The following is a 24274-nucleotide window of genomic DNA, read 5'->3' on the forward strand; positions in this document are numbered from 1 at the left end:
CGGCTAGTTTTTTGTATTTTTTAGTAGAGACGGGGTTTCACCGTATTAGCCAGGATGGTCTCGATCTCCTGACCTCATGATCCGCCCGTCTCGGCCTCCCAAAGTGCTGGGATTACAGGCTTGAGCCACTGCGCCCGGCCCAAACTGGGCTATTTCTATACAGTTGAAAATATTTTTATGGTAGCAAAACCCCTTCAATTAGAGTATCTTAGAAATGCTAGTTGAAGGTCTAAAACAGCATTGTCATTTAACTCAATGATGCATCTATTAAGTGAAATTACACCTTAGCTTCATGTAAGTTTTCTAGATAATACTTCTCAAAGTTGATGGAACAGTGTGTCTTCTCAGCTCAATTACTAAAGTTATTTCAGTTGGAGTACAGTGTCATTGTCTCTTGCCTGTTTCCCATTTAATGGTTGCCTCATGGATACATTCTGAGTCATAGCCCTTGGAAGTATAGATTGGAGTTTTGAAGTCATTTGTATACCTTGGCCTAAAGGCTGATGCCTCCAGCTTGTTTCAACTTCATGTCCTTTTCCAACATTGCCAATTTCTAGTACAGTAATAATCTTGTTTTTCAGTTGTTTGCACAGGCACGTTCTGAAAAGGATAGTACGTATACCTGAAGAATCGAGTATTTGGCAAGTAATAAGTGAAACCCCATGAGAGTATGAGCCTAACTACAAGAATGTACACATTGATGGGCTAATATTGTAGACATCAGTGAAGTTAGAAGTTTATTAGGTGTTGGGGTAAACAAAACAAAAAAGCATTCCAAAAATACAACAGAAGATAAAGAAAGGCCTAGTTCTACTTAGTGTATTCTACTTGCATAGATACAGGTTGGTCAGTGGTGGACTGTGGCTACTTGGCCATCTAGTTTTTGTTTCCAAGTAAATGGAGAGATAACTTGAGATCACATTTTCAATATCCTAGTTTCATTAATCACCAAGGCTTTCTGTCTCGTTGTTTTTAAGAGCTCTCTTGATTCATTCAGAGAGAAGCTTTATCTTATATTCAGCAAATCTCTTCTGTATTGCTGGTTCAGCCTCTTGACATAGTTCAATTGCATTAATCTATCCTACTTGTATCTTGCAACTCCTCCCCCCAAAATGATTACACAATTTTGGAAGATGAGAAGCTGGGAAAACAGCAAAACAAGCTTGATTAAAATCAGAAACTGATTATCAAAGCATAACTGCCTAGAGATCAATTCCTTCCTTGTAATTAACTGAGCAACTCAAAGGATAACTTCTCTATCCTAAATCAGGAAATAAACAATAAATAAGGAAGTGCTGTTTATTTGAAGGACATAGTTTGACCAGTTGTCTTATTAGTATTGAGTAATAAGCCAAATTATTATTTCCTTCTGAATTCTAATGTATGAAAGTAGCTATGAAGAAAAGAGGGTGAGTATTAATTTCCTAAATCATTACCATCAAATTTTCATCAGTGTTTAATGTAGAAAATTTTAATTTTTAATACCAAACATAATATAAAACTTGAGCCTCACAGATAGAGGATACATTGAGAAGCAATTACTCACTTTATGAGTTTTACTCAAACATTATAAAATTGCACAAAATGAGCTTTTTATTGTCCTGATTACTAATAATGCCCTGATTATGTTTAATAAAAGTGGCTTAATATTATCAGCAATTCAAAAAGTCTAAATTACACTGGATAAATTGGGTCATTACGAAAAGAAGGAAAAGGGAGGACTCCCTATGATGTCAAGTTTCCATTCACGGGGTCGGTCAGCACCACGGTCAGCATGACAAACTAGGATTTGTCTTTTGGGAGAAAAAAGGTGGTGGTGAAATTTAGGGCTTGAAGTAATTCTAGAAATTATTTGGTCCAGCCTCTAATTTTATACATGAGCAGCCAGATGGGAGAATTGGCTTGCTCAGTGTCACCCAGCTGGCTGATGGCAGAGTAGGGCCTGAGAGTGGGGCTCCTGGGTCCTTTCTAGTTTGCTCCTTCGTATTCCCTGCTTTTTCAGAATTTGCAGGGATTGGGAAATTAAGGAGCTTTTGTCTCTCTACTCTGGATTCCCCTGCCATTCATACAAGAGGTGTTCACTGCTTAAATAATTTAATGTTACCGGTATTTGGCTGCTTTGAAAGTGTCTGAATTTTGTATTTTCCCACGGCATTCTCAAATAATGACAGCACAACATTTTTTCTTTTAATATATTCACTCATGTAAAATATGTCTTCCATGGCCATATGCAATCATTTCTAGACAGAAGATGACTGGGAGTTTCTCCTAGGGTATGAGTTTGGGAAATAGAGAACTTTTTATACTTAATATGTTTGGAGTCATGATTCATATACTGTGACCTGTTACGTGTAGGTTTTCAGATGTAGTAACCAGGCATGATGACAAAATAACATTTTAAAAAGCAAGTCAATTTTCATATGCAAGAAAAGTCAAGCAGAGAGTGTCTAATATGTTTAAGAGAGAGAGCGTGTTGGCTTTTCAACCTTTTCTTGTATAATTGCTTCGAAGTGTCCTCAGGAGGATGATTTTTTAAAATAGCTAGACCTTAACTCAACATAAATTCATTTTTAGAAATAGATGACTTGTGAAAATCCTGAAGGTTGATTAGGCTGTATTATCTCAAAGGCCATCCCTTTTCCTCTTCCACAGCTAAGGATTGTCTAATTAAACTTCTATATTGCTAACCTTAACAAAAAGAGTCTTCCCACACTCAACTTGATTTGACTGGTTTTTGGCTTCTTGATACTAATTTTGGCCTTTGGCTAGGAAGTTTGAGGGAGGGTGTACATAAATTGGATATCGGATACTATTGATGTGACATTGCACATTCTGAATATTATTTATTTGGCAAATGTATTTGAAGGAACTTACATCTTGAGAACTGGAGTTCTTGCCATATGTACCTCGAATTGGTCAGGATGAAGCAGTAATGTAGCAAAGAAACTTAGCGGCACAGTGGCTTAAAGGACAGAGAAGTTCATTTCTGCTTCATGTCACAACCCCGCTCTGAATGGCCTAGCCCAGCAGAGCAGCTCTGCTCCACGTGATATTCAGAGACGGGTTTTTTTCTTTTGTTGATTTGCCATCCTTGGGGCAGTGGTTCTCAGACTTTTTGGTATCAGGACCTTTACTCTTGTAACAATTATATAGGATCTTAAAGAGCTTTTGTTTATGTTATTGATACTAGCTATTTGTCATATCTATTGGCATTTATTGTATAAACAATTAAAGTTGAGGAATTTACATTACTTTATTTATTTATTTATTTATTTATTTATTTATTTATTTATTTATTTTGAGATGGAGTCTCACTCTGTCACCAGGCTGGAGTGCAGTGGCGTGATCTCGGCTCACTACAACCTCCACCTCCAGGGTTCAAACGATTCCTCTGCCTCAGCCTCCCAAGTAGTTGGGACTACAGGTGCACACCACCACACCCAGCTAATTTTTTGTATTTTAGTAGAGACGGGGTTTCACTAGGTTGGCCAAGATGGTCTTGATCTCCTGACCTCATGATCCACCCACCTCGGCCTCCCAAAGTGCTGGGATTACAGGTGGGAGCCCCCGCACGTGGCTTACATTACCTTATTGAAAAATAACAATAGGCCGGGCATGGTGACTCATGCCTGTAATCCCAGCACTTTGGGAGGCCGAGGCAGTTAAATTACTTGAGCTCACAAGTTCAAGACCAGACTGGGCAACATGATGAAACCCTGCCTCTACAAAAAACACAAAAAATTAACTGGGCATGGTGGCATGCACCTGTAGTTCCAGCTACTTGGGGGGCTGAGGCAGGAGGATGGCTTGAGCCCAGGAGGCCGAGACTGCAGTCAGCCAAGATTGTGCCACTGCATTGCAGCCTGGGTGACAGTGCGAGACCCTGTCTCAAAACAAAACAAAAAACAAGAACAACAACAACAAAAAAATAATAATAAATGCTTTACAAGGTAACATAAATGACATTTGGAAAAAATAACTGTTTTCTTTTTCTTTTTTTTTGGAGAGAAAAAAAGTCTCTGTTGGCAGGCTGGAGTGCAGTGGCGTGATCTTGGCTCACTGCCAACCTCCACCTCCTGGGTTCAAGCAATTCTCTTGCCTCAGCCTCCCAAGTAGCGGGGAATACAGACACATGCCACCATGCCCAGCTAACTTTTGTATTTTTAGTAGAGACAGGGTTTCACCATGTTGGCCAGGATCATCTCGATCTCTTGACCTTGTGATCTGCCCGCCTCGGCCTCCTAAAGTGCTGGGATTACAGGCGTGAGCCACTGCACTCGGCCAAAATAACCATAAAAAAACAAAAAATTAGAAATTTTTGCAGTTCCCCTTAATATATGGTTTAGTAGAAGACAGCTGGATTCTTATTCCTATTTCTGCATTCGATCTGTTGTGATGTGTTGTTTTGGTTGAAGTATGTGAAGAAAACCTGAACTTAAAGATATGTAGTTGGGAAAGGTAGGTGTATCTTAATGTGTTTTCCAGAAAACTGTAAATGTTCTTATTTGATCCTATAGCAAAACTCAACAAATAGTCTTTTTTTAATGTTAGTGGACTTTCTATACACAGTTAATGTTAACATCTATTAATCTATCTTTCCTTTGAATGGCTGTTTCACCCATACATGGTTTTTTTAGCATGCATTGGTCATTTGGAAATTACTGGTCCACTGAGGTATGGCGATCTTACAAGTGTTTACACATGTCATTATGGAACATTAAAAACTCACATTTGTTAATGTTTTTATTGATCCCCTCAGAAAAATTTTTAGCTATTGGGAAGATTTAAGGTTCATAGTGGACTATACATGTTTTCCAAAATACTAACAATATTCACTTAAAAGCTTGAATTTTATCATTGGCAGCACATACTGTCATTTGATTTTGTTTAAGTGACAGGCTCTCTTTGTCCATTTTGAGAAAATGTCTACAAGTACTTAATTCAGAATAACCACACCTTGTCAGTCATACTTTTGTATCAAAATGGCCCTCTATGAAAAAGTGCCTAGTTCAGCCTGCAACTCAAATGAGAATCACACAAGTTTCTTCCCTATTTTTTGCCCCAGAAGTGCTTCATGTGTACTTCTCGTTCCATCATCTGGATGTTTACTCGAGGGTAGAGGTTTAATGAAGTTAATGACTTTTATGCTTCATCAAGGATAGTCTTCAGTGAAACTGTTTCCTTCTAATCCCAGCTGTCTACTGGTGAAGAAGACAGTATCCGCTAGTAGAGTTTGGTGCTACTGTCTTGTTTCCTGCTAAGCCTCCGGCAGTTTTACACATCATTGCTTTGTTTTTTGGGGGGATTTTTTGGAGATTTTTTTTTAATTATACTTTAAGTTCTGTGATACATGTGCAGAATGTGCAGGTTTGTTACATAGGTATACATGTGCATGGTGGTTTGCTGCACCCATCAACCCGTCATCTACATTAGGTATTTCTCCTAATGTTGTCCCTCCCCTTGTCCCCCCACCTCCCGATAGGCCCTGGTGTGTGATGTTCCCCTCCCTGTGCCCATATATTCTCATTGTTCAGCTCCCACTTATGAGTGAGAACATGCAGTGTTTGGTTTTCTGTTCCTGTGTTAGTTTGCTGAGAATGATGGTTTCCAGCTTCATCCATGTCCCTGCAAAGGACATGAACTCACTCTTTTATACTGCATAGTATTCCATGGCATATATGTGCCACATTTTCTTTATCCAGTCTAACATTAATGGGCATTAGGGTTAGCTCCAAGGCTTTGCTATTGTGAATAGTGCTGCAGTAAACATATGTGTGCGTGTGTCTTTATTTATTTATTTTTATTTTTATTTTTTTTAACAAGAGTTTCGCTCTTGTTGCCCAGGCTGGAGTGCAGTGGTGCGATCTCGGCTCACCGCAACCTCCGCCTCCCAGGTTCAAGTGATTCTCCTACCTCAGCCTCCCAAGTAGCTGAGATTATAGGCATGCACCACTATGCCTGGCTAATTTTTGTATTTTTAGTAGAGACAGGGTTTCTCTGTGTTGGTCAGGCTAGTATCAAACTCCTGACCTCAGGTGTTCGCCCACTTTGGCCTCCCAAAGTGCTGGGATTACAGGCATGAGCAACCACGCCCGGCCATGTGTCTTTATAGTGGAATGATTTATAATCCTTTGGGTATATTTACAAGAAAAAAAACAAACAACCCCATCAGAAAGTGGGCGAAGGATATGAACAGACACTTTTCAAAACAAGACATTTATGCAGCCAACAAACATATGAAAAAAAGCTCATCATCACTAATCATTAGAGAAATACAAATCAAAACCACAATGAGATACCATCTCACGTCAGTTAGGATGGCGATCATTAAAAAGTCAGGAAACAACAGATGCTGGAGAGGATGTGGAGACATAGGAATGCTTTTACACTGTTGATGGGAGTGTAAATTAGTTCAACCATTGTGGAAGACAGTGTGACGGCACCATTGCTTTTTTACCATCAGTACAAATATCAACACAGTGACAAAGACAAATGTCTTACTATTGTTATGGAGAGAGTTTTGACTTCATACTATCCTAAATTGGATTCAGGGACCCTTAAAAATCTGCAGATGGCCCTTCGTGAATTGCTGCCTGAGGTACTGTCAGGCCTACTGGGAGCAAGATTCCTGCCTCATCTGAGCTCCCACTGGTTGGAAAGGGAAATGTGGAGGAAGCATGCCTGCTTCCTAGTGCAAGGGGGCTGAGAAGCACTGTCTGGCTGGATCGTCAGACTTCCAGCTGAAAAACCCATTACCTTGGAACAAGGGAAGAGCAAGATTTTGGTTTATTGTTTTAAGTCCATTGTCTTATTTTCACATGTCCTCTACCTTCATAATATGTTACTTTCACCCCTGAGTAGTTGTTCATATGGGAATGAGAAGACCTGTCTGTACATGGTAATTACACTTTTATTACCAGCTCTTCATTCTTGGTGGGAGTTGGGAGCCTTGAGGAGGTGGCATGGCTCCAGAAGCCCTCGTAAATCCCTGGGAGGAACACATAGGCTCTTTAGACAGACGTTTGTATTAGTCACTAATTGGAATGACAATATGCATCAACTCTTTGGAATAATAGATGTTTTCATAGGATTAAAAGTAAAGAGATCCTATGATCCAGCAATCCCACTACTGGGTATATATTCAAAGGGAAGGAAATCAGTATGTCAAAGAGATCTGCACTCCCATGTTTATTGCAGCAACATTCAAAATAGCCAAAACATGGAATTAACCTCAGTGTCCATTGAATGAATGGATAAAGAATATGTGGCATATATACACAATGGAATACTATTTGGCCATGAAAAAATAAAATCCTGTCATTTGTAGCAATGTGGATGAACCTGGAGGACATCATGTTAAGTGAAATACACCAAATACAGAAAGACAAATTCTGTATGATCTTATTCGTGTGGCATCGATTTTAAAAAGTTATCATAGGAGCAGAGATTATAACAGTAGTTACCAGAGACTGGGGAGGGAGGGTGGGGAGATGTTTGTCAACAGGTATAAAGTTACAGTTAGATGGGGGAATAAGTTCTGGGGCTTTATTGCAAAGTAGAGCAACCATGCTTAACAGTATGATGTTGTATATTACAAAATAGAAGAGAGGCTTTTGAATAGTTTCACCACAAAGAAATTATTACATGCATGAGGTAATGGATATGTGAACTACCCTAATTTGGTCATTATCCAATATCTACATGTGTTAAAACATCAAATTGTATTCCATAAGTATGTACAATTACAATGTGGCAATTAAAAACTAAAGACACTGTATGTATATCCAGATGTGTCTATTAGGGGATGTTAAAATAGAAATCCCCATCTTTTCTCTCTTTCTCATCTATGACTTCCACTCATAATCTCTTTTTCTGTTTGACAAAACTGTATCTTAGTCATGAAAAACAGTTTATTTGAAAATATTGGGCCGGACACCGTGGCTCAAGCCTGTAATCCCAGCACTTTGGGAGGCCGAGACGGGCGGATCACGAGGTCAGGAGATCGAGACCATCCTGGCTAATACGGTGAAACCCCGTCTCTACTAAAAAATACAAAAAACTAGCCGGGCGAGGTGGCGGGCGCCTGTAGTCCCAGCTACTCGGGAGGCTGAGGCAGGAGAATGGCGTAAACCCGGGAGGCGGAGCTTGCCGTGAGCTGAGATCCGGCCACTGCACCACTCCAGCCTGGGCGACAGAGCGAGACTCCGTCTCAAAAAAAATATATATATATATATATATATTGTTTAGGGAGATTAGTACCTCGCTCATACACAGATAGGACATGGTTCAGAGAGGCTTGGATTCAGGTCGTTGGCCATTGCTGTCAGTTCTCTATTTTATAGTGTTTATGAGGTTCACGATGAGCATCTCATACAGCAATGCCTGAAACTACAAGTGGGACTTATGTTGTGCCTGATATCAGGAAAGGGGCCAATGAATATTAGTTTACTCTTTCATTACTTGCCTCTTTCCACTGATCCACATTGTTCTTATTTATGAGCAATATTCGATAGCCTGCAGCCTCCTATGTGCTTAGAAGTCTTTTTAAATGTTGATGATTGATTCAGAAAATCAATACCTAAGAGGATGAAACCACAGGGAAACATGATAGGCACTTCTTAAACATTGAAAGTAATTTATGAACTACGGCATTTTCAAAGAGTCTGGAGTTCTATGCAGAGAAAGACTCACTAATGCTTAAAAACATTTTTGGAAGCAGAAAGCCAGCAAACTAGAGCCTGGAAGATTGAGCAGCAGGCAGAAAGACAGAGGGGTCTGAGTAGTTCTGGCGAGGAGATAGGAATGAATAGAACACAAGGAAGTTGGCCTGGGGAGGGCAGGGGTTGCTGGCTGCGAAGAGTGGACTTAGTCATGCATGGTCACGGTGGTCTGCCAAGCAGACAGGAGCCTGGAAAACCAGGCACAGTCATCTCATCTTCTCAGCTGGAAATGGGGAGGAGGCATTTGAACTTTTTTCATCTGGAAAATAATGCAAGGAAAGGGATGATAAGGAAAAATGGTGATGTTGGAGATACGACTTGGTCCATAAGCTATAAGAAAGCACAGGTTCTTCCCTCCATCTTGCAGTTCCCTTCCTCCATCTGCTCACTGACTACATTCTGTTTGTCCTCTGTCTATAACTACCGGGCCTCTCCTCATGGAGCCTTCCCCTCTGACCCACCCTCCAAGGCTGCTGTGATTTGAATGTGTCCCCTCCAGAGTTCAGGTGGTGCCACATGATAATATTAAGAGGTGGGACCTGCAAGAAGAGATTAGGCCATGAGGGTTCCTTCCTCCTTAATGGGATTTAGGTCCTTATAAAAGAGGCTTCCCACAGCCTTTGGGTAGCTTGCCCTTCAGCATTCTGTCATGTGAGGATGCTGCAAGAAGGCTCTCACAAGACCAAATCCCAATCAAGGAATCTTGGACAACAGCCTCCAGAACTACCAGGAATAAATTTCTGTTCTTTATAAATTAGTCTGTGATATTCTGTTATAGTAGCACAAAGTGGACCAAGTGTCTTTTTATGTACTATGTCCTTACCACTTCTGTTTATTCCTGCTGTAACACGTAATGTAATTGTTTTGGTTACCCAGGAGATGGTAAGTTCCCTGAGAATGGAGAGCTTGTCCATTGCATCTTCATGCCCAGCCCAGTGCCTGATGCATGGCAGGCACTCAGTTAATACTTGAAACAATGTGTGAATGAGAAGCGTGCAGTAATAGCACAAACAGATGAAGGCCTAGGTAAATGGGTTGAGAAGTAGTAAGGAAGGGACTGATGGGGATCTTGGAAGGTGAGAGCAAGTTGGGTGGGTGGCAGAATGGTTGATTATCACTGTAATGAGTGCAAGGTTTTATTCTATACTATTTGCTCATCTTATTTATCTCATTCTACTTTCTCTTAATTGGGAATTTAGAATTATTAATGACTTGTTTGTACTTGAAATATCACTGTGAACATATAAATACTCTAAAGGCAGCTATATCCTGTGCTAGCTATTAAAGTTAATTAGAATTATTGAATAATTTGAGGGTGGCAATGTATTATTAATACTATAAATGTTGTTTATAAATATAGAGCAAAGTTGGGTTTTTAAAACTATTTTCATTCTCGCTTTTATTATTTTTAATTGACATATATTTTTACATATTTTTGGGGTACGGTGTGATAGTTCAGTACATGTATATAATGCATAAAGATGAAACTAGGGTAATTAGCGCATCTGTCACCTCAGACATGCATTATTTATTTGTGTTGGGAGCATTCAAAACCCACTCTTCCAGCTATTTGAAAATACACGATAAATTGTTAGCTATAGGTGCCCGACCGTGCTGTAGAGCACTAGGACTGTCCTTCCTTTCTAGCTATATTTTTACCCACTAACCAGCTTCTGGCTAACCCCCTCCCCCTACCCTAGTACCACTATTCTACTCTCTACTTCTATGAGATCAACTTTTTTAGCTTCTACATATGAGTGACAACCTGAGGTTGTCTTTCTGTGCCTGGCTTATTTCACTTAAAAGTAATGTCCTCCAAATTCATTCATATTGCTACAAATGGCAAGATTTCATTCCTTTATATGACTGAATAGTATTTCATTGTGTATACATACCATTTTTAAAATCTGTTCATCTGTTGAATTCCATATCTTGGCTATTGTGAATAGTGCTCCAATAAACATGGGAATGCAGATATCTCTTTAACATACTGATTTTCTCTCCTTTGGATGTATACCCAGTAGTTGGGTTGCTGGATCATATGGTAGTTCTGTTTTTAGTTTGCCAGTGTGTTTTTTGAAATAAGACCTATTAAAACTACATAAACTTGGCTTTTTATTATCCAGATAAGACTTGGTCATTGCAGAAAAATCATAACTATGACACTATATAATTTAATAGTAATATATGAACATAAGAAAAAAATACAAAGCCCCTGAAATAATTATTACTCAATAATTATTAAGCAATTTTGGGTAAATATATTGCCGGGAATTCTTAGTGGGTGTGTCTAAATATATAACTACTTTAAACGTAAAGTACACTCTATACCTTCTTGTGACTGGATCTTAACTTAAAACATGAATGTGCCTGTTAACATTTCCGTAGCTCATCTGGTTTTAGCACAGCAGTAGTGAGCAGTGGCATGCACCCTTGACAGTGCCACATGACATACAAGCTGGACCATATTTCTGCTCTTTCTCCAGAGCTGCGAAGGTCACTGAGACACAGGAAGATACAACCTAGAAAAATGGGGGAGTTAATACTACAACTCTCACAATGGGGGGTGGGAGTTGGTGGATAAATGCCGCAGCATCCCTGTCCCATGTTGAGACAGTTACAAGATCCGTGCTGAGTGGTTCTGCAGGGGCTCCCTATGCAGTTGCCTGCAGCAGTAACCAGCTCATTCCTGAAAATTGTATTGGTTTTTCAGCTTTGTCTATCTTACTTTCTCCAAAGCAGCTTGGCATCCGAGTCTTTATCTCTGTCTCTTTCCAGAGAATCCCAAAGTAAAAAAATGTCAACCCTGTATTATTGAACAATCCGATTTATTTTAATTTTTGTTATAAAAAGAATTATAATGGATATCTATGTATAAATGCCTTTACATATGGATCTAGTTAATTATTTTTTTAATAAGTGCTAGGTCAAGGATATGTTTTAAATTTTTATTGTAAATAGAATTACAATAGATATCTATGTATCAATACCTTTACATATGGGTCTAGTTAATTTTTTACAATAAATGCTGGGTCAAAGATATGTACTTTTTAAAGACCCTTGATTTATGTTACCAAATTACCCTTCAGAAAGGTTATTCCAGTTTGCAGAGTATTGGTTTTCCTATAAGTATATAAGTGACCTTTGGGTATGAACCTTTTTAAATATTTGCCAGACTCTCAGATAAAAAATTCTGTCTAGTTTTAATCTGTAATTTTTACATGTGCTTTTGGTCACATGTTTTTGTTTGATGTGTTGCCTGTTTGTATCTTCTTCCCATTTTTCTCATTGGATATTTAAATGCTTTAATCACTTTTTATGACCTCTTTACATATTAGAAATAGTAATCCTTTGTCTCATGTTATCAACCATTTCTCTAAAATATCCTTTGACTAATTTTGTGCTTCTTAATAGCCACTCTCACTGGCTTCGTTCTCAAATTCTACATTGGCCTGCACATCTCTCTCCCCGTGTGTTGACATTCTTACCATTTCCCTCCCTGTAGGTCTTTCTATCTCATTTTCATTCATCTTCTCTTTTCTATACCTGGTCTCTTTCTCCCTAATTCCTGTTCTAAACATGGAATTGATTGGTCTTTTCTACTTGGCAGTGATTCTTGCTGGGTGAAGAAGAGAGTCCACATCAGAACAAATGGGAGAGGTGGTCTTTCAAGTGCCATATTCCCAGACTCTTGAGAACCATGGCGTTCTTACCCTGAACTGTAGTGTGCATAGTGTGCCGTGGTGACTGTTAGATGTGTGTGGAGCCCCTCAGCTGAACAGAAGCAGAAGTTGAGAACTATTGGCTGAAAGGCTAAAGAAGCCATGGAAATGCCACTCACATTTTCCATCTACTTGTTTCTATGATAGAACTCTCTTGGAAATCCTGTGACCTCAGTGCTTATCTCCAAAAAACTCTTTCTACGTGTATGTACTTCACAGATCTGAAAGTTACTTACTAAATTGATTGCAGAATGTGGTAAAGGCACATGCTAGACCGGGTCTAGAGGACTAGCATCCTTTTTAAAGTCTGATCAATATGAAAGGCTATCTTTATGTAATGCCGTGGGGTCAAGTCCAAATTACATTTCCACATCAGGAGAGCTTTCAAGGCTAATGCAGATGCCACAGGCCTCTAGGGAGGGGTTACTGCTGTGCTTGGTAGATTTATAGTAACACGTCTACTGTCCTAGGAAAGGAGGAAAGGGCACCTCTTGCATTCTGGGAGTGCTCTCGGCTGCTCACCACTAATCAGGAATTTCTTCAGGCTGAGAGACTTCTGGCTTCATTCTTTTCATCCCAAACACAATTTATTTATATCTTTGTAAACTCACAAAATGTGAAATATTTCTTTGTATTCTGAGTTATTTTATAATGTGTATTCAATTAAAATTGTAGATTATCATCTCAAATTGATTTGATTTACATTCATTTAAATTAATTACACAGTTGTTTCTTAAAAGAATCTTCAATATTTAGGTAACAAATTATCAATATAGATATTGAACATTTAAAATTACACATGAAAAGAGAAATAAACAAGGATGTTGAGAGGCAATCACAGGTCACACTTGCTATGACTGAGCTTTAGAATTAGATCTCAGCTTCTCAAAACCAGGGTGGAAAGGTATTAATAACAATGGGGAAACATAATTATCACTTGGCACAAAGAAACATGCTAAGCATTAACAGAAAGGAAGTATTTCATCCTGCCTTGGACTAAATTTTGAAGCAAAAATGTCCTGTGGAACTTACACATTGGACTTAGGGTGAATGTTTCCAGTATAAATTCATGGAAGCATTTTTCTTTTGTTTGTTTCTTACAGTAAATCCTCAATGTAAGCAAAAGCTATAAGGTTTGAATATAACTCAGTAAGTGTTTTCTCAGAGTAGTTTTAGTGAAAGTAGTGTCCAAGTAGTTTAAGAATCTAGATTTTTGGTAGTTTTAAACATAATCCAACTACATAGAGAACAAATGTCTGTTAGACTATGTTCCTTGACTCCCAGTTGCATCAGCTGGGCTTTGTGAAAGCTAGGTAAGAGTTTTTATGGAAAGAGCAAAAGATGAAATTTGCCTCAATGTGCTGACTTCGAGTAAATACCCACACACCTTTTACATTTTTGATGAGGCAACAAAATGTTTTTAATATGTTTTATGATTCATGTTCTTTTGTTAAATCAAAATAGTTATTAATTCAAAGAAACTACTGTTTCTTCAGCTGCAGATACCTACTGATTCTTGGAGGGAAAAAAGCATATATATATGTATATATGTGTATTTATGTTTCTGTTTAACCACTGACCACTTGCCTGGTTAATCAGATATCCTTTTCTCTGGTCCTTGCTTCAAAATCTCTATTTCTTTAGGCTTGCACTAACGTCATAATTGCAGATGGTAAAGTAAAGTTTCAGACCTTACCTGTTTTTCTGACTTCTGTTCACAATGAAACCTCTGTAGTGCAGCCAGTAAAAGAAGAAACTGGATGAAAGAGCAGATTTACTGACCCTTAAAGATGCTTCTTTACCCTTCTCTTTAAAAAAATCATAGAATAAATGGCACTCAATTCTTATGTGTATGGTCAAAATGTCGATGAAGGCTTGACCTGCACCAGTGCTTCTGACTCCTATCCTGGTGCCAGGATCAGGTTTGCCCAGGGTAAGAACAGCCACAGATGCCTCCCAAGGGAATCTGTTATTGATGGATATGCTTGCTGCTGACTTAGGTCTCAATTGATGCATCTGGGAGAAGAGGCACATTTTAATCTAATGAAAAATCCCATTATACATTGTGGCTTAGATTGAGAGAGTTAGAGGTAATTTCTCTTCCACTATGATATGGCCTGTCTTAGCCTTATTCAGACGTTTTATAAGTCTTCTTAAATTGAAATTAGTTGACGTGTAATTTAATAGCTAGTAAGCACCATTTATGAGGAGTTCTCTTATGATGCTATGTTAGTCAGCTCAGACTACTGTAACAAAATACCATATACTAGATGGCTTGAACAACAGAAATTTATTTCTCATAGTTCTGGAAACTGGAAGTTCCAGATAAGGTCTGGTAAGGATTGGTGTCTAGTGAGTGCACTCTTCTTAGTATGCAGAGAGCAACCTTCTCACTGCGATCTTCACATGGTCTTGTTTCTGAGCACACGTGTGGAGAGGGAGAAATCTCTCTCTTCCTCTTCCTCTCCTTGTAACGCCACCAACCCTATTTGTTTAAGACTCTAACCTTATGACCTCATTTTACGTTAATTACCTTCCAAAGGCCTTATCTTCAAATACAGTCATGTTAGTGATTAGGGCAGATGCAATAAATAAATAAATACATGCAATTTCTGTTGACCAAGGCAAAAAAAAAAAAAGCAGGAAAGAAGGAAGCCTAAGGGATCTTGTCAGTGAGATAACCATTGAGTTATTTAATAGTAAGAAGAACTGGTTACCCATCTGGACCTGTGGATTGTTCTGTAGATTACAGGACTTGGAGGTCCTTTCTAAACCTAAAATTCAGTGTTTCTAGGTAATAGCTCATTTGGGGGAATCTATTCCAAATGCCTGTGATGTTTTTCTTTCATTATTCATTCTTCGTCACCCAGAGTACCCAGCAGAAGGCACAGTGGAAGAGCCCAGCTGGCCTAGGTTTGATTTCCACTTTCTCTACTTAGCAGCTGTGTAGCCTTTAATTAATTACTGTTCCTCTCTGAGACTGTTTCTTTGTCTACAAAATAATTGATACTTGCCTTGATGCAGATATTAGAATACAGGCTATGCTACTGTATATAAAAGTAAGCAAAACACACTAGCTTAGATATGAGAGAAATGATAGGAATTTATTTATCTCATACATACAATCCAGAGGGAAGCAGATCAGGGCTGGTGGGAGACTTCTGATACCGGACTCCATAGAAACTTCCATTTCAGGGCCAGTGGTGACTGCTTCAGTTTTCATTATCTCCCTTCAATGGGAATGGAGAAAGGCTGAGAGGAACTCATTCACACTGACCTTTTAGGGGCACCATCCCCAAGTGGCACACGCAAACTTTGCTTCCACCAGAGCTTCCACCAGAGCTTCCACCAGAATTGTGCCAGCCAAGGAGGCTGGATGAGAAGCATATCTTTAGCTATTGCTTTAGTAGCAGTTGTTCTTCGGCTTCAAATGATTCTCGCAAAGATTAGAAATAATTCATTAATTCATTTATCTATATTGAATTGTGAAATATCATAACAAAGTGTTTAGCAAGATTCCTCACACATGGTAAATACCAAAAAGATGGAATCACCCTTCTTACTTTTCCCTAGTACCTTACTACTGGCAAAATGTGGTCCATGGCCTAAAAGCATTAGCATCAACGGAGAGCTTTAGAAATGCAGAATTTCATCCCCAAGCCCAGACCTCAGTCTGCATTTTAACAGTTGGTGAAGCTCTGAGCTGGCATGTTCTTTGTAAATCTTTAATGGTATCTGCTGGCCTCTACTGGTGATATTATCTTGATTGCTTACAATGTTGTTGTCAGAATTAAATGAGATGACACATATAAAATACTTTAAATCTGTGAAATGTTTTATAACATGATTTAAGTGTACATAAGTGAGAAGGAATAATGTGAACCATAGGTTATTGTAACAACATTTATTTTCTGAGACAGGATCTCATTCTGTTGCCCAGGCTCCAATGCCTGGCACAATCATGGCTTATTGCAGCCTTGGCCCCCACCAGGCTCAAGCAATCCTCCTACCTCAGCCTTCTGAGTAGCTGGGACTATAGGCACATGCTACTAGGCCCAACTAATTTTCATATTATTTGTAGAGATGAGGTCCCACTGTGTTGCCCAGGCCGGTCTTGAGCTCCTGGGCTCAAGCAGTTCTCCCACCTCATCCTCCCAAAGTGTTGGAATTACAAGTGTGAGCCACCACGACTGACCCAAAATTTGATTTCAGATTTTCCAACCTTGATAACCTTCTTTGATGTTGTAACGTCATGTGAAAAAGGCGTTCTGTTTCTGGAAAATGTGCTTGACTTGCCATGCAACCTCCTATGTACAGAGTTTTTATTATTAGTTAGGGAGATGCTAGGCCTAACTTTCTAAATTGAGGGTTTTAGTGTATTTTTAATCACCATTCCTCTATGATGTCTAAATATTTCATCTTTTTAAGTTCTTAATTACATTACTGTCCTATAATTTGTGTGATAGAATATATGGATTTTGACATCAAATGAATGTGGAAATGATTCTAAAAAACTGGAAAATTTTTATCAATGGAGAAAGTAGATAAATGTCAACTTTATGGTATCAACTTAAAGAAGTTATGCCTAAATTGGGTCCAGGTGCAGTGGCTCACGCCTGTAATCCCAGCACTTTGGGAGGCCGAGGCAGGTGGATCACCTGAGATCAGGGGTTTGAGACCAGCCTGGCCAACATGGCAAAACCCTATTTCTACTAAAAATACAAAAATTAGCTGGGCATGGTGATGCACGCCTGTTGTCCCAGCCACTCGGGAGGCTGAGGCAGGAGAATCATTTGAACACAGGAGGTAGAGGTTGCAGTGAGCTGAGATCGCACCACTGTACTCCAGCCTGGTGACAGAATGAGACTCCATCAAAAAAAAAAGAAGGAGAAGTTATGCCTAAATTATAAACAGCCAATCCAGATTCATACACCAGTGTTGAGCTATAAGAAATCAGGAGAATCAACTCATAGAGTTCTATAAATTGGGAAAGATATTTGTTCTACTGTCTCACCGTGTTTGGGGGGTATAACTTAAGATCCTAGAAAAATGTACTGTGCATATAGAAGGTGATATTAATACCCGATGTTGTCAGAGTGAGGGGTGTATGTGAACATGCATTTGTGTGAAAGAGTATATTCTTAAATGATTGGCCAGAAAACTTGTGAGCTGACCTTGGGCCCTGGTAGCTTCATCAGATTCATGGTATCCAGGCCTGTGCCCCTGCCTCCAGTGCATAGGAGCCCGAAGAGAGGCAGACACTTACTCGCTGTTTCTGCAGTTCAGTCAGGCATTGGGCATGCAGTGAAAACAGGTCTAGGGGATGCACATCTGATTCACACAGAAAAAAGCCTGGGTTTTAGAAGACTGATCAGCCAAGAAGCTCACAAAGGAAGGGAAGTTCTGAACGACAGATTTTTCTGGATCATTGTGAGTTATACCTTGCCCTCCTGCCTGTCACTGGAAAGGATGGCCACAGTGGCAGAGATGACTGCTGCATCCTTAGGGGCAAGCACACACATGCCCAGTGGTCTTGGGACTGATAAATTTAGATGAACATGAGGCCTTGCCTTTCCATTCTGTATTCCTTTTCATTAGCATTCAGTAGATGAGTGCTGAACTGTGAACTTGGAAGTCTATGGTGAGAGGATAAACATGCATATGACATAACTTTCCTTCAAGGACTTTCAGTTGAGGAGATAACTTTATCAGAGAGAATGGCAATAACTAATATTGGTACTTTAAAATAGATGTTGCTGTGTTGTACCCACATTTTTTAAAACCTGCATGTATATGGGTATTTAAAAGTAAATTGATCTGTATCATGTTTATAACTATATTACATAGGAACAAAAGACCAAAAATGGCTCATACATCAAAATGTTAATGGTGATGAAAATTTAAATTATTTTTACTTTTTCTTCTTTATTTTTTACATCTTCCTAAATGGGCACATGTTGCTGACTTAACTGTAAAAACACAGTAAGTCTCCCAAGTAGTTTTATGCACACTACCACGTTTGATCTTCACAATCACTCTGTGAGGTCAATAATGAACATCGATGTTATAGATGAGAGAAATGGAGGAGACAGGCAGACAACTCAGACACTCAGGAAGTTAAGTGCAGTACGATTACATGATACAGACAGTGTTGAACAGGGAGCAAAAGGCAAAATCAGGAGCCAAGTTAAGATCTCGGAAAGAAAATGAAAAGTGCTTGAATGAAAGGGAAATGTAAAGATTCTGGAACGTAGTTAGGTTTAGGGCAGTGCATGGCTTTGTATAGGAATCTGATTCCCTCCTTTGAGATCGGCTTTAGTTTGATCAGACTCAGAGACAGGGTGCACAGTGGTTATGTTTGGGTTTGGGATCAGAGAGTCTGAGTTTGATTTTCACCTTTGGCACTGCCTAGCTATTGAACCTAGGTAGTTATTCACAGACTTGGGGCCTCCATTTACCTATCTATAAAATAAGAAAAATACTAGTAGCCACTATAAGGATTAAATGAGTTAATATGTGTAGGAGCCTTTAAAAGTATATAGGACATAAGGAGGACTCAGCAGATATTAGCCACCTGAAGCTGATTGTCCTCATTCCTATGACACAGGGCTGATGAAGATGTTGGCAGATTAATTGTAAGAAACAGATAGATGTATATCAAATGTATATAGATGTATATCAGAAAGTGCTGACAGCTGTGGATAAGGGATGCAAAAGAATTACAACGTTAATACTTTTTTTGAAATTATTTTGAAACCCTGAGAAAGTTTGTGCTGGTCTTATTGGATAATTCAGCTGTCTGTTTGAATTCATACCAACCCCTCCTTGATTATTACAAATGTTTGGAATCTGTGTGTACACTTAGATTTTCCTAATTATACTGTGTCATAAGGCAAGTAATTGCCCTCAAATTAAGAATGATTATTTTGTCATAAAAAGACCTGGATCACAGGTCTGGAGTTGGCATGTGTGTGAGGGTTAGTCTTAAGTGTCCTGCTGAAATAAGAAGTGTACCTGCATGTCACTGAACCCTGGTCAAGGCATGAATAATGTCGCTTGGTAAACGTTGACTCTGAGGAGTTTCAGGGCAGTTTATGCTAACTGTCATCAATGTTTATAGATAAGAGTGAGATGGAGGATTTACATCTGGTTTCTGTGAGACCCCTGCAGGGCCCTGCTGTTGAGGCTGGTTATGTAGCAGGAATATGTCTAAGTGACCAGCAAAATAGAAAAAATACCAGCTGAGACTGCATCCCAGAAGCAGCCTAAAATACTACCAGTTGAGTTTAGATTACCAAGAGAGAATATATTGTATACTAGTTGCTTTAATATCCTATGCCTAGCTGTTTTAAAGTTCTTCAATTCCCACACAGGTAAATTATTGAAATCCAAAAATATTAGAGCAGGAGCCTATTGTAAACCTTTTTTATGCTCTTATCTGTGTTCTAAAATATGTAAAATATTTTTTGTCATTTTTTTCAGACTCCCTGGTTGTGGAATACAAGGCACTGCTGGTACAACTACCCCTATCAGGTAAGGAGGCATTATTGTCTGGGTTTTTACACACATAAAGTATCTACCTTAGGTCAATTTCATGGTCTCAGGCAGGCCCCAACAGGTTGGGCAACCCCCTTCATTCTTGGCCCGACTGCTGCTGATCAGTGCTGGACATAATCTAGTGAGGATAGTAATTTGTGCATTATTCTTAGTGAAGTTCAGAATCAAGGCCCGATTGCCCTAGCAGGTGGAGTCAGCTTGGAAAGTACATTTACAAAAGAATAGGATCAATCAGTTCAACAGGTGGAAAATTCCTGCTCCTAACAGCTGATCTGCTTCTAATCACTGAGGTAAGTCTGGAGTCCTGTTGACATAGCACAGACCTGCCTCAACAGCAAGTGGGAAAGATCAAGTGTGAGGCTGGAGCAGGTACACTGAGTTCAGTTCACTTTGTGGCTTAGAAGCAGCCTCCAAATATGTAAATCAAGCACCGTTTCCCTGAATGCAGAAAAATGGGCTTGTACTATGACGTGTGGAAGGATTATTTCTGAAACTAAAAACAGCATCATTGAAAGTGAGATTAAAATCATATTCCAGAAAGGAAGCATTTTAGATCTCTGCCCACCGGCACACTTTTGCATCTTTCCATGAATTCAGTGATACAAGCATGTGTTGTTGTGGTCCCCAGATCAGTTAAAAAAGCTGGAACTTGTCTAAGAGTTTCTAGCTGGGAAATTTCTATAACTCCGTGTTCAGTTGGGATGTTATGTAAGAGAAGCAAATGCAGCTAGGTATTTTGAAGAGACATATTATACATTATAATGAGCAACTTCAGGTTTTTTGTTTGGGGTTTCTTTGGGTTGTCTGTTGAGGTATTTGGTCTTTGGGGCATGCACAGGCTTATGGCGAGCAGGCCTGCCCTGTGTCTGTGTCTTCTTTGTTACACACAGTGTCACGGCAGAGGGTGGGGACTGGCACTGGATACTCCTTGAGCTAGTTCAACGTTAAGGACACATTGAAATTGAATTCCAGTTGGCATTTTCATCTCTTTCGAGTGGTTTATTCACGTTAGAAAACACTATAAATAAACAATAGAACATGGCAAGAAAGCTGAACATTCAGAGGATATTTGATAGAGACTAAAGCAATGGTGAAACCAATAGCTTATTTTACACAATTGTAATTCTCAGGCCACAATTGTAATTACCGTACTTAGAACATTGTCACATAAGGCTCTTTGTGTCCTGTAATGGTATAGTGAGTGGCAAAATCCATGTATGTCTACATTTCTGTTTATAAAAGTACATACAAATGCCAAATGAAATGTAATCCCTACTCTTCCTTCTAACTATAATTTAGTCCAGAATAACTGTCATGTTCATGGCTGGAGCTGAGAAATTGCTTATTTCTGAGAAAATGAGTTGCTAGAGCTATGGCCTATACTGTAGCTGCAGAGGGTTTCACAGCACTGTAGATTCAACATGAAAGTTTGAGGGTCTGGGAGATAGTAATTTTTTAAAAAACAGGAAACACCACTAGTATGGAAGGCAAGGTGCTATCTGTGAGGACTCAGATCAAGATTGTTTTCTGTATGATTCAGCATATAGTCCCCAGAATGCAGGACAAATTCACGGTCTCTCATGGGAATGGTGCATCTTTGAAAATGCCATATAGTAATAAAGAATATTAGCTGATTTCTTTGTGTGTGGTGGGGGTAGAATTAAACAACATACAATTATTATGTATGCAATTACAGTACTTTGTGTGTAAGCATGTCTATGTAAATATATAGATTGCTGTTCCAAGTCAGTTGCTATCCTTAAGGGCACTTTTAAAGACATGCTTATGAAACGTATTTATTATATCTTTAGCATATATGTTAAATAGATAATTGAACAGACATTTAGGTGACAAAGTAGTGGTCTACTTCAGTTTTATTAAGGATACACTTACTTTATATAAGTACGCATGTTATTTGTTACATATTAAATAATTTCATATACATGTGTATATTCTAAGTTTAAAATAATGTGAAGCTGCATTCAGTTGAACCTTGTCCAGCTTGACATAAGAAGCACAAGTTGGACATGAGATGCCCTAGTTGGTGGTCATGGGGCCTCACTAGCTATGAGACCTAGCCTTAGCCTCTTAACCTGAATTAACTGACAGCAATTTCCTGTCAACTATATAATCTAGGTCTAGAATTATAGTACTAATTTTATAGGATTTTTATGAGAACCAAAGAAATTAACATGTGAGTGAGCACTGTCAACTGCAAAGCACTCCTTGGACATAGTAATTATTATAATGGGACGCTCTCTATGAACTCTGCGGTTTCCAGATGCTCTCTGACTTGCCCTTATAATTCCTCTGGGCCTTTCCCCAGGTGGTGGAAGTAAGAGAATCTCATTAAAACTAAAATTTACCCTTGGCTCAAAGGGTCCTGAACCAGAGCCCGATTTTCTAAACTTTATTGCAGCTATCCATCTGCCCTGAATATCCATCCTTCATCATTAATGCCTTCAAGTTTTACAAGGACAGTTCAGTGGGAAATGGATTCTCTTCAGGGAGATGCTGAATTGATGCTTGTCTCCGTTCAGGCTGCTAGAAGAGAATACGCTAAGAGATCATGTCCCTTCTTATAAGGGCATTAACCCTATTCATGAGGGATCCACTCTGATGACCTAATTACCTCCCAAAGGCCCTGCCTCCAAATACTGTCACATTGGGATTAGGCTTCATCATATGAATGTTAGGGGGAACACAGACTTTCAGTCCACAGCAGGGCTCATTGTCATTTAGACTTTAGGATTGCTGGTTGGAGTATCCTGTCCCATTGTGTATTTTGTTGTCAGAGACCTATGCAGGACAACTTTTCTGTGATTCCCATGCATAGAGTGGGTGAGTGCCAGCTTCTTCTGATTGTCATTCATTATGCTACTATTGGTGTACAAAACATTTACCTTTCAATTATATTTACCATATATGGTATCGTCTTGTGTATGGGGGTATGGACTTGTTTGTGTGATGAATTTCAAATGTTTTTCATTCATTTTGATAAAGCAAGACATATCATTACAACTCAATATAACAATTAAAAACAACTCATCAAAAATGTTTTTTGAAAACTCTCTTGTTTTTAGTGGGATTGTGTGCAAAATAAATATTCCTGACTTCCACTGCCTCTCTGAGCCTCCCCCCAACCCTGAGCCTCTGAAGCAGTTAAAGCAGGTATCACTAAACTAAGACCCAACTTTTATACCTGCTAAGCTGTGGAGCTGAGATGTGATCAGATATCCTGGCTGGGTGCCTAGTCTGGTATCTGCTGGCAGCTTTCCTGTCCCTCTGATCTTTCAGTAAATATTTTTGAATAATTATTTTTGATATTTGAAATGTACTGAACATTTTCTAATAACAACAACAAAAAAAAACCTTTCTGATTAATGCGAAACTTAAATCTACGCCTCAGTGACCCATATAGTATTCCAGTTCCTATCACCTACTGTCTTGTCCCTAGACTCTCAGCAGTTGTCCAGGGTTATTCTTTGTCTGTATTAGAATGTTTTTTCAGGTTGCTTAAGGGATCTTGCAGATACTTGTGACAAAGAATCATAAATGCTATTGTTAAACTGAATAATGAATGAAGTCCCAAATGTTCATGCTAATTAATGCTTTTTGAGTCGGAGATGAAATGAGAGTAATATCATCAAGCTGTGGATGAAAGTTATCCTCAAAGCTCCATCATCTACAAAGAGAATAGGACAGAAACTGCCTTTGTACAGGTGCAAGACCATGTTACTTTTGAGCAGTGAACTTGAGATGTCTGGGATACAAATTGGGTTCCCTATTAACTATTAATCATTCCTTTTTTTTCTTTCACCTTCAGCCACTCACAACTGACCTTCACTACTATTACATCCTGGAGCTGTCATTTTATTGGTCTTTAATGTTTTCGCAGTTCACTGATATCAAAAGAAAGGTAAGAGCAGTTATGTTGTAAAGTGCTTGCAAACATGCATCTTTAATGGCCCTTAGCAGGTGGGTGTAGACTCTCAAAGGCACTCACACCTGTTCTCCTGGCAGCCCTAGGTTAGTATGACCTGCTGCATTATTACAGAAAGTTCTCTATTTTTGCTTGTGCTGTTTTGTATTTTGTTTCTATTATTTCTTCACTCATCCCCTAAAACTCAGCCTTCTTTTCTCCATGTAATGATGTAGCAGTGAATCCCCATAGAAATAATTTTCTCTCAATCTAATTCCCAAGTCCTCTGTTCTCCAAATTAAATAAAAAGCAAAAATTCTATTTGTAGCTCCTGGGAGAGAGTAAAGTCTCAG

General features: G+C 39.0%; 2 protein-coding genes across 2 annotated transcripts in view; both read left to right on the forward strand.

Annotated features, from left to right (window-relative positions):
- CERS6 (ceramide synthase 6) overlaps positions 1 to 24274 on the forward strand; it is a 312767-nt gene that overhangs the window by 214141 nt on the left and 74352 nt on the right. The window contains 2 exon segments of the mRNA NM_001266123.2: positions 19925 to 19975; positions 23826 to 23918. Coding sequence (NP_001253052.1) covers positions 19925 to 19975; positions 23826 to 23918 — 144 coding nt within the window.
- NOSTRIN (nitric oxide synthase trafficking) overlaps positions 1 to 24274 on the forward strand; it is a 312960-nt gene that overhangs the window by 124536 nt on the left and 164150 nt on the right. The window lies entirely within an intron of this gene.

The sequence above is a fragment of the Macaca mulatta genome, chromosome 12 (genome assembly GCF_049350105.2).
Source record: "Macaca mulatta isolate MMU2019108-1 chromosome 12, T2T-MMU8v2.0, whole genome shotgun sequence".
In the NCBI taxonomy this organism is placed as follows: Eukaryota; Metazoa; Chordata; class Mammalia; order Primates; family Cercopithecidae; genus Macaca; species Macaca mulatta.